We start from the raw sequence: 14,230 nt of genomic DNA, 5'->3' as shown, positions 1-14,230 counted from the left end.
ATCATATGCAGATGACAGGGCTCACGCATGCATGCAAGGGTTTAGCTGAGTCATATAGGTGGATGATGCAACCACGCATGCACGCAAAGGCTTAGCTGAGTCATACGTGGATGATGCAACCAAACCACATGTGGGTCAGTCACACAGGGTCCTTTAACATCCCCAGGGCCATTAGGCACTTCTGCCTGAGGGCTTGTCCGCACATGCATGGCCCTAGAACCTGGAAGTGTGGGCCTTATTGTGGCTGAAATCATAACATTCCACCCTTTTGTTTATTATAAAAATTTGGGTAGTTTGGGGTATTTAATGGCTGAGAATGGGGCATTGGAAGGTCTCTCATGACTGCTTCCTACTATTTTGTGGGTGTCGAAGACTTGAGATGCTTGACCACGTCCTGGGGTGGCTGATTACTTTTGTGTTTTTTCTGGGCTCTGTGGAACTGGCTGGCAACTTGGACCTCGCAAAGTGCTGGAAAGGCAGAAAATTATGTCTGGAAAAAATTTAGATCCTGGTGGTTAAGGGAGGAGAGTCCCAAGATGGTAGATAGAGAGGGATTCGAGGGGGGGTAGAGGAGGAAATTTCCCAGGGTTTCCCAAGATGATAAGGGAAGAATTAAATGATACTAATTCTGAGTGAGTCTGGTCTGTTTAGATAGGTCCAATTGGCTCCTGGAGCTTATGAAAAAATGTTTGAAAAGAAATAAATTTTAGGCATATTAAAAGCTTATGATTACAATTATATAGTGTTGGAATGGAAGACAGTGGAGAGGAGGGGGGAAAAGAAAGGGGAATTATTGGAAAGGGGAATTATTAGCCCTTAATGTTTTAGCTGAAGCAAATCTTAAGGCACTTGTTCTCTTTAGCATCACGGTATTACCTTAACATCCAGGAGACATGGCTGCAGTCACTATAAACCTGTAACATTAAAGTCTGTTTTTGTGAGTTTTTGGAGTTTGGGGCTGTGAATGACCCCAAATTTGTTATTGTTTCTTACCAACTGGGCTTTTGACAGTCCTTGTACCTCCAGGTCTATGTTTAATGATGGTCCCTGTAATAACAGCTGAGTTGTTAACTAGAAATTTAAGTATGACTTTGGAGATATAGAGAAGTTGGTAAAGCAGATAGGAGAAAGACAAGGAGAGTATATGGAGTTTTGGGCACAGGAGAGTTGAGTACGGTGATGAGACTTTTATTTTTCTGGAACTGGAGAAAGAGTGGCTGATCTTGATGTCCTCTGGAACTTAAGGGAGCAGGGCCCTGTTTGAGTTACCATATATGAGGGAGTATCTTGAGCTGGAGGAGTAAAAGGTTTAAGGTGGGACAGGTGGATCTAATGAGGAAGTCCCTCGAGCTTGGCAGCTGTGGGAGTTACAAGGATTACTTTAAAGGGGCCCTGCCATTTAGGGGAAAGGGGTGAGGGGTGATGATCTGGGGGAGAGAATAGTACCTGATCCCCTATTTTAATTGGCGGAGAGCATGAATTGGCACAAGGTTGAGGTAATGAGTAGTTGGTAAAATCCCATAATAGGGAGCAAAGATGGGATAACAGCAGAGTAAGCAGGTGATCAGGAAGGGGAGAGGTTTTAGGTGAGAGGCCAGGGGTTAAAACCAGCTGCCCATACATGAGTTCAAAGGGCAAGATGAAAAGGGGGCCTTTGGGGAGAGCCCTAAGCCTAAGAAGGGCCAGAGGCAGAAGTTTTACCAGTCGAGATGAAGCTCCTGTGACATCTTAACAAAAACATTTTTTAAGGAATGGTTAGTTTGTTCTACCTTCCCTGAAGACTGAGGATGATATGGGATATGAAAATGCCAGGAAATGTTAAGAGCCTTAGATAAAGTTTGAGAGATCTGGGAGGTAAACTCTGGGCCATTATCTGACTGAAAAGAGGTTGGGATTCCAAACTGGGGGATGATTCCTTGGAGAAGAACATCAGAAACTGTCTGGGCCCTCTTGTTAGTGGTGGGAAACGCTTCAATCCACCAAGACATGGAGTCCACCACAACCAGGAGATAGTTAACTCATCTGATTGTGGGCATATGAGTAAAATCAAGCTGCCAGTCAGTTCCTGGAAGGGAGCCCCTGGCCTGGTGGGAAAAGGGAAGCTACGATATTTGGTCTTGGGATCTGACTTTTGACAGATTTTACTAGAGGAAGTGCTAACTTTTAAGAGCTCTAAGTCCTCAAGGGTGGGTTGGAGGTGAGCCTTGACAAAATGAAACAGATTTGCTATTAGGATGAAAGAGCTGAGGTAGGTAGTACAGAATTTGCCGGGTGTCGGGGGTGTCTGAGAGAATGTGGGCTGTACTGTATGAACCCCCTGAGGTGATTGAGGTAGGTTTGGGCTCTAGAATGCTGCTGTTCTAGATGCTTGGTCAGCCCAATAAATGAAGGCAAAGATATTTTGAGATTGAGAGCTGAGAGGAATAGAGAAAAAAAGCATCCTTAAGATCTAGAACTGAGAAGTGGGAGGTTCCTCGGGGGAATAGTGGAAAAAAGTATGTAAGGGTTAGGGACTACAGGATGAAGAGGGCCCACTGAGGAGTTAATGAGCCAGAGGTCTTGAACCAGGCGATAGCTTCCAGTAGGTTTTTTAAAAATATTTATTTATTTATTTATTTATTATGTATACAACATTCTGTCTGTGTGTATGCCTGCAGGCCAGAAGAGGGCATCAGACCCCATTACAGATGGTTGTGAGTCACCATGTCGTTGCTGGGAATTGAACTCAGGACCTTTGGAAGAGCAGGCAATGCTCTTAACCTCTGAGCCATGTCTCCAGCCCTCCGTTAGGATTTTTAACAGCAAGTATAAGGGTGTTAAAGGGAGAAGAGGTGGGGCAAAGTAGCTTTTTTTCTTAAAAGGTCAGAGATAGCCGGGCGGTGGTGGCACACACCTTTAATCCCAGCACTCAGGAGGCAGAGGCAGGCGGATCTCTGTGAGTTCGAGACCAGCCTGGTCTACAAGAGCTAGTTCCAGGACAGGCTCCAAAACCACAGAGAAACCCTGTCTCGAAAAACCAAAAAAAAAAAACCAAAAAAAAAAAAGGGTCAGAGATAATAGGCTTAAGTCCCCTAAGGCTCTGGAGAGAGAGGGGGTACTGAGCTTGGATAATGTACTCCGTAGGCTCTTGTAATTGGATAACAATGGGGGAATGGTGTTTAGCAACAGAGGGGTTTTGGGTGTTTCATACATGGGTGTTTACCTGAGAGGCTGGTAGAGGAAAAGACACATTGGAGCTGGGAGGTTGGGAGGCTGGAAGGAGGAGGAGGGGAGCTAATGGAGAGTCTGGGGTAAGGTGAATGGAAGGAGCAAATGGAAGCTCCTACTTTTGCTAAAAAATCTCTTCCCATAAGAGGTACGGGCAGGTTAGCATGACTGAAAATGAATGAGGGAGATAAATATCCCTAAAAACACAGTTAAGTGGTAGGATCTGCTGAGGTAGATAAGGCTGTCCCCGTACTGCAACAACAAGGAAACTAGAAGGAAAGGTAGCCCCCAGAATTCCCTCAGTACTGAATATGTGGCTCTGGTGTCCAAGAGAAAGGAGATGGGCCGTCCTGATGCTGTGATGTTTATCCATGACTTCCTGTTACAGATAACGGTTGTGGGCAGGTCAAAGTAGCCCAGGTAGCCTTACTCGTCCATGGCCAGACCTAGAAGGTCAACCTGGAAATTTTCTGGGTTTGATGTCTCTATGCCACTGTGTGCACAAGGACAATCTACTGCCCAATGACCTTCCCTATGGCATCTTGGACAAGGCTTCACAGGACCAAGATGAGGATTAGAGCATGCTCGGGCCCAGTGACCAGCTCTACCACATTTGAAACTTGGGTCTATTGGTTCTCGAGCCCTGGGGGTCAAGGGAGCAGCACAGACAAGATGGATCGGGCTGTCTGTGGCCTAGGTCAATCAGAGGGCCATGGCTAGCACGTGACAGTGATGATTGCAGGCTTTGTCATTCCTTGCATGGTACACCTTAAAAGCCAACTCTAGGACTTCCCCCTGTGGGGTCAAGGGGCCTTTCTCCAAATGTCTAAGTTTTTAGCCTTAATGTCAAGGTAGCACTGAGAAAAAAAAAGAGTCATGAGTAGCTGTCTGCCTTCTGTGGTTTTGGGTTTTTTTTCTTTCTTTTTTTTCTTCTGTGGTTTTTGGATCTAAGTTAGTATATTGTAACAGGGCTTTAATGAGGCGTTCCAAAAATGCAGAAGGATTTTCCTTCGTATCTTGAATGACCTATGAGAGCGTATTGTAGTTTACTGGCTTAGGGGCAGTCTTATGGAGACCTGCCAGGAGACAAGTCAAATTTCCACCTGGAGTATTATAGTCCCAGTGAGGTTCCTGCCGGGGGCCGCCTCTGCCCCTGGAGAGTATGTTGCATGTGTTTGGTGAATTTCGTCTGCATGTTGTCTGGCCTGCTCCCAAACTCGCCTGTGCTCTTCAGGAAGTAGGTTATTAGGTGAGATCATATAGATATCATGAAAGGTGAGATTGTAAGACGGGGCAATATATTGAAAGTGCTTTATGAAAGTGGTAGAATTAGACATATAGGACCTCAGTTTTTGTTCTATAAGGGAGAGTTGTGAGAGGAAGAAAGGAAAGTGGATCATAACAAGCTCTGCCTTGTTTTCAGCTCTAAAATGACTGTCATATACCTGCCTGTCCCTGCGGGGCCCAAATTATCTCAGGCCTGAGATATTACTTTGAGGCCTGTAGAACAGAGAAAAGCTTGGCTCAATTTTGAGTGAAGATGAGACAGCAAAAACTAAGTAGACACCCCTCCAGCCACAAAGAGTTTGGCTGCCTCTCATTGGCTGGAGGTTCCCCCACATCACAGGATGTCACTTATAAGCTGATGCTCACAGTAATAAACTGAGTTCCTGCTTTGACTCAACTCCTCCTATCGTGGGGCAGACAGCTCACTCACCTTTCCCTGGGGAACAAGGAGGCTCAAGAAGCCTAGCATGTCCCAAATCTTGGGCTCCAAACTGCCTGCTCATTTTCCATTTTAAGCTTGTATAAACACGGGCTCGTTTAAATTGGAACTCACCTGAACATTCTTCTGATGTTAGTGATTATGTTCTAAATGATAATTACTCAGTAAGCTAGAATTTAAAGTCGAAATCAAACGGCAGAAACTGCCTATTGAACAAGCTCTAGTTAAAGACTCGCGTGCCTCTCTGCTTGGGCTTCTAATCGTTGTCTTCCCTTGGAAGCCTTTTCTTAAGGAAGTATATATGGAAGTAGAAGCACTAATGTAAAGAGTTAGTTCTCATTTGTGATTTTATGATGCTAGATACGCTGTCTTCTTGTATGATCTCATGATCAATATTAAGTGATTTATCTTATGATCCTAAGTGAAAGTAACTAGTCTTTTTTTTTTTTCCAAGTTCTACCTCAAAGAAGTTAGGATTATTTAAGGATTTGTCTTATAAAATTGCAATACCTATTTTAGGTAATGAATTTTTAAAATAATAATAATAATAAAATAATAACAGTTGGCCAGGGCTCAGCAGGTAAAGGCATTTGTCACACAAGCCTGACAACCTGAGTTTAATCCCCAAAACCTGTGTCAAAGTAGATGGCAGAAACTGACTCCACCAAGCTGTCCTCTGCTGTGCAGGTGGCACACACACACCTGTACACACACTAAGTGCACACTTCACAATAAATGATTGTCTAACAGCACCAGGAGATATTAATTGAACACCCTCTATTTGCCTGTGCAACTCTGGGCATTGCATAAAATCCTTGCCCTCAGGAAGCTTGTCAGATAAATTAGCAAAATAAAAGTATCAAATGGCAAGTGCTGGAGGGAAGGCAATGAGAAAGTGAGTGGGGAGAGACAGGAGCAGTGGAAGGGAGTGGCCACCGTTTAGAACGGCAGGGCTGGAGAGATGGCTCATCGGTTAAGAGCACTGGCTGCCCTTCTGGAGGTCCTGAGTTCAATTCTTAGCAACCATGTGGTAGCTCACAACCATCTATAGTGGGATCTGATGCCCTTTTCTTGCATAAGTCGATAAAGCACTCATATACATAAAATAAATAAATAAATCTATTTTAAAAATAGGTGAGGAGAGGAGGAACAGATAGAAAAGTGAAGAGGGTATTTTGCTTTGGTCTATTTTTTGTTTTGTTTGTTTTTGTTTACATGCTTGCTATGTTTTGGTTTGGCTTTTTAAAAAATTTTCTTGTGGGGGGTGCTACAGGGGTAAGGATAGAATATGAGGGGATTGGGATATGAGTGGAATTGGGGTGCATGATGTGAAATTCCCAAACAATCAATGAAGAACTTATGTTTTTAAAAAAATGGGAAAATCAGAACAGGTGTTTAGGACAGGGATCTTTGAAAGACAGCAGAGGAGATGAAACAGCGAGCCAGGCTTTGTGGAGAATACAAAAGTGCAAAGTTCAGACATGCTGGAGGAGCAAGGAAAGGGAAGACTACGGGCCAAATGGGTTCTGAGGACACAGGAGTTGTGCTGTTTGGTCTTTATCACTTTGGCACAAACCTAGAAATATTTAGGAAGAAGGAAATGAAGGAAATTGAGAAAATGCCTCTTAATTTAGTCTGTAGGCAAGTCTGTGAAGTGTTGCCTTGATTGGTGATTGATGGATACGGGAAGGCCCAGCTCCTGTAGAAGGTGCTAGCCCTGGGCAGGTGGTCCTGGGTAGTTTAAGAAAGCAGGCTGAGCAAGTGATGGATCGTAAGCCAGTAAGCAGCACCCTCCATGACCTCTGCATCAGTTCCTGTCTCCAGGTTCCTGCCTTGTTTGAGTTCTTACCACGATGGATTATGGTGTGGAACTGTAAGCTGAAATAAACCCTTTATCCCCAAGTTGCTGTGGTCAAGCTGTTTTATCACAGCAACAGAAACCCTAACTAGGCCAGTACTAAGGCACTTTTATGTTGAAAACATGCTGTGGAATAACCCTTTTGTACACTGGGAAGATGTGTTCCTCTCATTGTTAATAATACGATGATTGGCCGATGACGAGGCAGGGTTTTCAGGGCAGAGAGAATGCTGGGGAGAAGGGAGGAGTCAGAGGAGATGCCATGAGACACCGCAGAGGGAGCAGGATGGGTAAGTGAACTGTGGGAGGCCACAGAGATGAACAGAAATGGGTTAGTTTAAGTTAGAAGAACTGGCTAAAAACAAGCCAAAGCTACCGGCCGAGCATTTATAACTAATATTAACTCTCTGTGTGGTTATTGACGAGTGGCTGGTGGGACAGAAAGTCCACCTACAAAAACAGCTGCAAAGAAAGCAGATGCAGAAGCAAGCGGATCTGCTGGGAGGTGCTGCAGTGGCAAGAGGTGGCAACCTGGACCAAGTGATCAGTTTCTGGGTAGAGTCCTCAGACAGAATACCTGCTGGCATATCTGATGCAGGCTGTAAGGAAAGCAATAAAGGTGATTCCCAACTGTTGGGTCTGAGCAACGGGGAGGATGGGGCGGCCCATAGCAGAGGCAGGGAGGAGACGCGTATTTGCTTCACTTTCTGTCATGTGGTTAAGATTCCCATCAGGCATCCAATGAACTCAGGTCAGCAGTATCCAGATCTGGATGGGCCTGACACTTAGGGCAGGAGTTGGAGTTGAAGATACAGACAGGAAATCATCAGCAGACAGTCTTTAAGGAGACTGGAAGATGGCTCCAAGCCAAGTTCACAACTAAGCCATCCCCTAATGGAGGAGTTTATTCCAAGAATCAAGATGATTCGGTATTTGGAGTCTAGCGGTGTAATCCACCATGGTAACAGCAGAGAAAAGCCATACAGTTGCCTCCATAGATGCAATAAGGTATTTGATTTTTTTAGATCTGTTTATGCTGTTTTAATTTTAGAAAACATGGCAAAGAAAAAGAACCCCCTTATTCTGATTCAGTAAAAATCTAAAAGCATTCCCATTAAACTGATAGTAACCCAGGGATTCCAGTTAGCACCACTACTGTGCGTGAGGTCCTAGCCAATGCAATGAGATAAGAAAAAGAAAAAGAAAGACACATTCAAAGAAATAAAGACTGAGGCCGCTCAGGGGTAGAGTGAGCACAGCATACGGCCAGGAAGACAGAGGGGCATTGAGAACTAGGTAGTGATGTGGTCAAGCAGTACCTAATTTGATCTCACAATTGTCCTGTCAGCTATACATCCCTTGCAGAGCTGAGCTGGGTCTTAACCTCAAGTCCTCTGGAGCCGTCAGTTACCTTGCTCTTTCCTTTTATATTGTGAAGAAGAGGCGCCAGATTCTCTGTTTCCATTTCCATTTCGGGAGCTGCATCATCGTGGTCTGATACCTTATTTCAATCTTCCTACCAGTGTCCCAGATTTCCTCCCAGCCCCAGAACGTATATCTTGTATCTGTTATCAGATGGGTCTGTGGCACCTGTACTTGTCGAGAACTTCCTACACCCAGAGTAAGGGAGGGCCTGGTGGCTTCGGCCACTCTCTTGGCAGCCCCCTTTGCAGATGGAATGTAATTAACCCAATGCCTCTAAACCGATGCTCCTCTTGACTCTTCTTCATGGCATCAGAGGGTTAATCTATGTGCCGATTACTTTTGGTTCGCTGGTTTGGCTTTCTTAGTTGCAGGAAGCACTCTATCAGAGCCGGCCAGTTTGAAGGTAGCAGATTTGGTCTCTATCAGGTCGCAGGCAGCAGAAAGTCACAGCTTTAGTGATAGCATTGACTTGGCAGACTCACATTTTCTTGGTTGCATTTTCTCTCACCTCCCTAAGAACTTAGGATCAGAACTCGAGTGTCATTTTTTTGGACACTGCACACCCCCAGTGGCTAAATTCCACTGTAGACCCCTTTCAAAGCCTGCCTTTGTAGATCTTAGAAAAGAGGCTGGAGCTGTTCTGAGCGTGACCTCAGAGCACAGCTGAAACCAGTGAAGCAATTGTAGCTGTTCTGCCACACTAACACGGTTCCATCAGTAAAAACAGCAGCTCCCTGTGCTTATGCCAACACCCAGGAAGCAAGAAGAAGTTGATGATCCAGGGCAGAAAGTCTATGAGGAAGTTGTATTGGAAATAAACATAAAGTTATTTCTCACATTCCCCACTAGGGGAGCCCTCCTCATGCCCAGTGCCACAAAGAGCTTTGATCTTCACTTCGCAAATTCAGAAACTCCTTTCTGTCAGCTCAACTGGTGATAACTGAGCTCTAGGTACTAATTATATGACCTTGAGAATGCGAAGTTAATGTGAATGTATTTAAACAATTTCCCGGGCAGCTGCAGTGTTCCTGTGCTTGAACAGCTTGTGGTCCCTTTCCAAAACACTTCTAACTGGTATCTAAACAGTAGTAGATACCAATGAGAAAGCAAAATCAGAACTGACGAACCGCCTTTGTTTCAATCCCAGCTCCTGCACAGACAGGCATTGCATGTCTGTCATGGTAGTAGTGCACCCCATGCCATATTTAAAGGTGCTAGGAATCAAACCCAGAGATGGTGCATTCTAGAAGCATTCTGCCAAATGACCATATTATACCCTCAGTTCCCAGAATAGGTATTCCGTAGCAGTTTCATCCTGAGGTTGAAACATTACATCTTTTTGGGAAGCTCCTTAAGAAAGAAAGAACCATTGCCCGCCGCAGCAGCGACCACGGAACCCACCACCCCACCTGTACCAGGAGGGACAGTCAGCAGTGGAGTCACAGGCCCACAGCCACCTGTAACTAAGAGACCCCCTTCTGGCCTCTATGGGCCCAAGGCACACAGGCATACATTGCTGACAATACCCACACACATAAAATAAATATATTAAAGTTTTTTTTAAGATTTATTTATTATGTATACAGCATTCTGTCTCCATGTATGCCTGCACACCAGAAGAGGGCACCAGATTTCATCATAGATGGTTGTGAGCCACCATGTGGTTGCTGGGAATTGAACTCAGGACCTCTGGAAGAGCAGCCAGTGCTCTTAACCTCTGAGCCATCTCTCCAGCTCCTAAATTTAAAGTTTTTAAATTCATTTTATGTGTGTTTTCCTGCATATATGTCTGTGCACCGTGTGGTGCTGTGCCCATGGAGGCCAGAAAGTGGTGTTAGAGCCTCGCGACTGGCTGTGAGCACTGTGTGTCCTTACTCAAACATGTCAAACAGTCCCCCTCCTCCCAATACGGGACCCAGAATTTACCTTTCCAGCATCCCTTCAAACAACACCTTCTTTTCTTCCCTTTGAATTTCCTGAAATAGCCTCGAGCGCTTCTCTCCCCTGTCACTCTTGTCTCAAGACACTACCATATAGTTTTCACCCTTATGCTCTTTAAGCCATTTCCACTGAGTCCACAGGGCGCGCCCAACCGCCAAAGCCTTTTCTGTGATTCATGCCGCTCTGGGTGCTTTCCTACCCTGAGCTTCATTTGGCTTTCCTGGGCCTGGTGCTGCCCTCAGCACTAGCAGTTTCTCCCGGAACTCTTGACCCACTTAAGAAAATATGACCCAAAGGTCCAAATGCTAAGTGTTGTAAAACAGCAGAAGAGGGACCTTGGTGGGCCAAAGGGCCGCGTGCTGGGTGAGAGACACACCAAGCAGAGCTTGAGATAAAGGGAGTGGGGGGAGGGAGGGGGAAAGAGATAGATGCAGAAAGAGAGGCAAGGACCTGCCTGTCTCTCAGACTAACGTGGGAAAGAGGAGTGGGCGGAACTTGTCTTTTTTTTTTTTTTTTTTTTTTTTTTTTTGGTTTTTTTCGAGTCAGGGTTTCTCTGTGGCTTTGGAGCCTGTCCTGGAACTAGCTCTGTAGACCAGGCTGGTCTCGAACTCACAGAGATCCGCCTGCCTCTGCCTCCCGAGTGCTGGGATTAAAGGCGTGCGCCACCATCGCCCGGCCCCGGGAACTTGTCTCTTAAAGGAACCATTTCACCTGCAGACAGACTACGTAGTGACTGTAGTGGGAGCAGCCATAGGACCCTGGGCTGGCCAGAGTACTGCCTGAGTGCATCCTGCCAGGTGACAGGGGCCAACATCATGCCTGAATCCTAACACTGAGTAAGACAGTGCCGCCTTCAGAAGACAGGACCTCATTGGCAGTCTGAAGGACTGTGGTGCACCAGCCTCTTCCATGTTCTTTCTGCTTCCTGGCTGAGTCGTCAAGCAGGCCTCACCACCTTGTCGCTTGCCTTTGCCATCCAGAATTGCCACCTAGCTCCACGAGTCTGCCTAGTCTTCTCCTGGGACCTCCAAAACAGCCAGCCAAAGCAAGTCTTCTCTCTTTGTAGGTTAATTACCACACGTTTTATAGGAAGAGGGCATTGACCAATTCACTCACCTGAATATTTTCAGCTTTTCTGAGACAGGGTCTTACTCAGTAGCACAGAATGGTCTTGAACTCAAGACAACTCCCCTGCCCCAGCCTCCCAAGAGCAGGGATTACAAGCGTGAGCCACCACTCCTGGTTTTCCTCTCTCGTGTAAGAGGATCTACTGAACAGATTACGTCATATAAACTCGACTTCTCAAACACTCAATTAATTTCTGTTGTCGTGTACACGTTAACAGAAGTATTTTGAACAGTGTACTATCGTGTATACATGTTTGGAGAAGGGAACAATTTTTGGCTGTGATGGTGACAGTGTTTAACTGAATTCATGAGGCAGCAAAGAGGGGAAGAACAGGAAGTGTCTATTACTGCACTAGAGACTGGAAGCCAGTGATGGGAAGCAGGAGGGGATGGGATAGGTAAAGAACTCAAAGGCAACATTTAAACCTGGGTGATCAGAAGTCTAATACTCCTAACCAAAAAAAATCTTCTGCTTGAGCAATGACCCGCAGACGATATTGCTGCTTACCGGCTTCCCTCGCTTGAATTTGGTGACATAATGACAATAGGAAGTACTCGCTAAAGATGGCTTTAATTTGAGCCTGTGCTGGCTCTTAAAACCATCATAACTGGAAGGAAGGAGCACATTAACTGAAAGAAGTCCACAATGCTTCAGGATGGAGGGCATTTGACATCCAGTTCTGCCGGAATGCAGTCACTTGAACAATCGGAACTTCTTCAAATGCTGGCTCACTTCTTCCTTGGGGTACGGCCTGAGGGCGATGCAAGTGGCAATGTTCTCTGGCTGCTCTAGCCATAGCATGTGGTCGATGTTCTGCTGCTGCAGAGTCTCCGCCAGCTCCTTCAAGGTGGTCTCATCAGCAGCCTGCAAGTTGCAGAACACAACACCCAGACTGTATGGCCCATTTAGGAAGTGTCAGAAGGTGCACAAAAGGGTGCAGGGGGCTCTGAAACTGGAGACGGGCCCCCTGGTTTGCTATTTCCACTCTTTACGATCTTACAGAGTGGCTGGAAGGAGGCAGAGAAGGAGGCTAATAGTCTATTAATAAAATGCAATTTTCTCTTCCCTCTTGAATTCTGCTCTGTAGTTTTTCAGTTCTTTACAGCTGGCTCCTAGAGCAGCTCGCCCTCATCCTTCAGCCAGCTCTCACTTGGATGACAACCAGGAGGATTTTTTTTTCAGTAGGCAAAGATTTATTTATTTATTTATTTATTTATTTATTTATTTATTTATTTATTATGTATTCTGTCTGCTTGTATGCCTACAGTCAAGGAGAGGGCACCAGATCTCATTACAGATGGTTGTGAGCCACCATGTGGTTGCTGGAAACTGAACTCAGGACCTCTGGAAGAGCAGTCAGTGCTCTTAACCTCTGAGCCATCTCTCCAACCCCAGGAGGGTTTCTAGAATTATGTGTAGCTTCCTTCTCGCTCTCTCATCCCCTCAGGCCCAAGCCTAGTGTTGAACCAGGACACATCTCTAAACTATTTGATACGGGAGGGCTCAGTCCACTGTGGGCAGTGCCTAGGCAAGTGGGCCTTAACTGTGTAAGTACAGTAGCTGAGGAAGTAAGGGGCACAAGCCAGTACGCAGTGCTCCTCTGTGGCTTCTGCATCAAGCTCCTGCCTCGGGTTCCTGCTTTGGCTTCCCCAGAAGATGGATGTAACCTCTAAGATGTAACAAGCCCTTTCCTCTTCAAGTTGCTTTTTGGTCATGGTGTTTCTCCCAGCAGCAAAAAGAAAACTAGAATATTATGCATGCACATTGAGGATAACCTTTGACCTGGGTGGAAACACAACTTTCTGAAATCTGATTGCTCACGCTGCCTGTAACTACAGCTCCAGAAGGTCCGACACCTTCTTCTGTCTTCCAAGCATACCTGCGCTCGTGTGCATATACCCCCACACAAACACACGTACACATAATTTAAGCATCTTTTTTAAAATTTCAAATTAATCCAGTAGGCGTGTAAGTCACCTATATCGATGGGACAGCACCCCCCAGAAAGCTGAAAGCATCTGTAAATAGGTCGGTTGGAACGATGGTCCCTTTGGCCCTTGTTCGTCTAGTCTCACCCCGACTGTGTTTTCCTGCCCGATTGTCTCTCTAGAGAAACAGGTGCTATGTAAATGACAGTCATGAAACTCAGCACTTCTGAAAAGCATATGCCTTTTTCCAGCTCAGTGTTTTTCTCCTTAACAAAACGGCCTCGATTTCCCTGGCTAACCACGTTTATTAAGGCAGTGGTGCTTTTAGGCACAGCTTTAAAAAATGTACTGGTGTACGGGTAGAAAGGAAGGACCGCGCTTCCCCAGCTCCGCCCTCCCTGGGACCTAAGGGACACGGGAACCAGTTTCTGGTGACCCAAGGTGCTGAGACTCCTATGACAGCGGGGTCTATGCCCTGCCCAGAGAAAGAGTCATTGCGTAGCAGCTCAAGCTTCAGAACACACCCCAAACTCTTAAAGATCCCTCCAACAGTCAGGACGCACAGACTCCCGGAAGTCAAGGTTTGGGCCCGAGTAGAACTACTTCCGGCCTCTGCACGCCCATCCCTTAGCTTCCTTCCTGCACACGCCTACGACTTACCTCGAGAACCACCTTGCGCATGCGCCCCAGCTCCCGGAGATAAGCTACCGTATGCGGATGTTCTCGGTGAAGGTGCAAGGCTGCGGTGGCGGCGTGACAAGCCTGCGCTATCAGTGCACCCGTGGGCCAGGAGAAAGGAGCCTGAGATAGATCCTTTCGTAACACTAAGTACTGTACGAGGATCTGCGGCTCCGCCCCGGAGCCTGCCATCTTCCTGACCATCTGAATGGCCGGACCCACTCCGCGGTGCATGCTGGGATTAGGGTGGAGCCGTGGGCGCTGCCATGTTTTTGTACGGCGGAAGCGCAAAGCATGCTGGGGTTGGTGGTTGGCGTTTTCGTAGACGCCCTCGGCGGG

At 46.2% G+C, this 14,230-nt stretch overlaps 1 protein-coding gene across 1 annotated transcript; it reads right to left on the bottom strand.

Annotated features, from left to right (window-relative positions):
• Window positions 1-10,686: 10,686 nt before the first annotated feature.
• On the bottom strand, window positions 10,687-14,125 carry Ptrhd1 (peptidyl-tRNA hydrolase domain containing 1). The gene is made up of 2 exons (XM_057781750.1): window positions 13,874-14,125; window positions 10,687-12,149 (listed from the first exon to the last, which is right to left on the bottom strand). Exons 1-2 carry the CDS (start codon window positions 14,123-14,125, stop codon window positions 11,979-11,981), a joined length of 423 nt encoding a protein of 140 aa, XP_057637733.1. The 3' UTR covers window positions 10,687-11,978.
• Window positions 14,126-14,230: the final 105 nt, after the last annotated feature.

This window comes from Chionomys nivalis, chromosome 1 (genome assembly GCF_950005125.1).
Source record: "Chionomys nivalis chromosome 1, mChiNiv1.1, whole genome shotgun sequence".
In the NCBI taxonomy this organism is placed as follows: Eukaryota; Metazoa; Chordata; class Mammalia; order Rodentia; family Cricetidae; genus Chionomys; species Chionomys nivalis.
Note: the sequence above shows the minus strand (reverse complement) of the source record. Positions and strands in the feature narration are given on the sequence as shown.

What these genes read in the sequence shown, in the direction of transcription:
- Ptrhd1 (XM_057781750.1), bottom strand. Translation starts at nt 14,125, where the DNA reads ATGCACCGCGGAGTGGGTCCGGCCATTCAGATGGTCAGGAAGATGGCA. An exon ending in TGCGCAAGGTGGTTCTCGAG is followed by an intron (nt 12,150 to 13,873) that starts GTAAGTCGTAGG and finishes TGCAACTTGCAG; the next exon opens with GCTGCTGATGAGACCACCTT.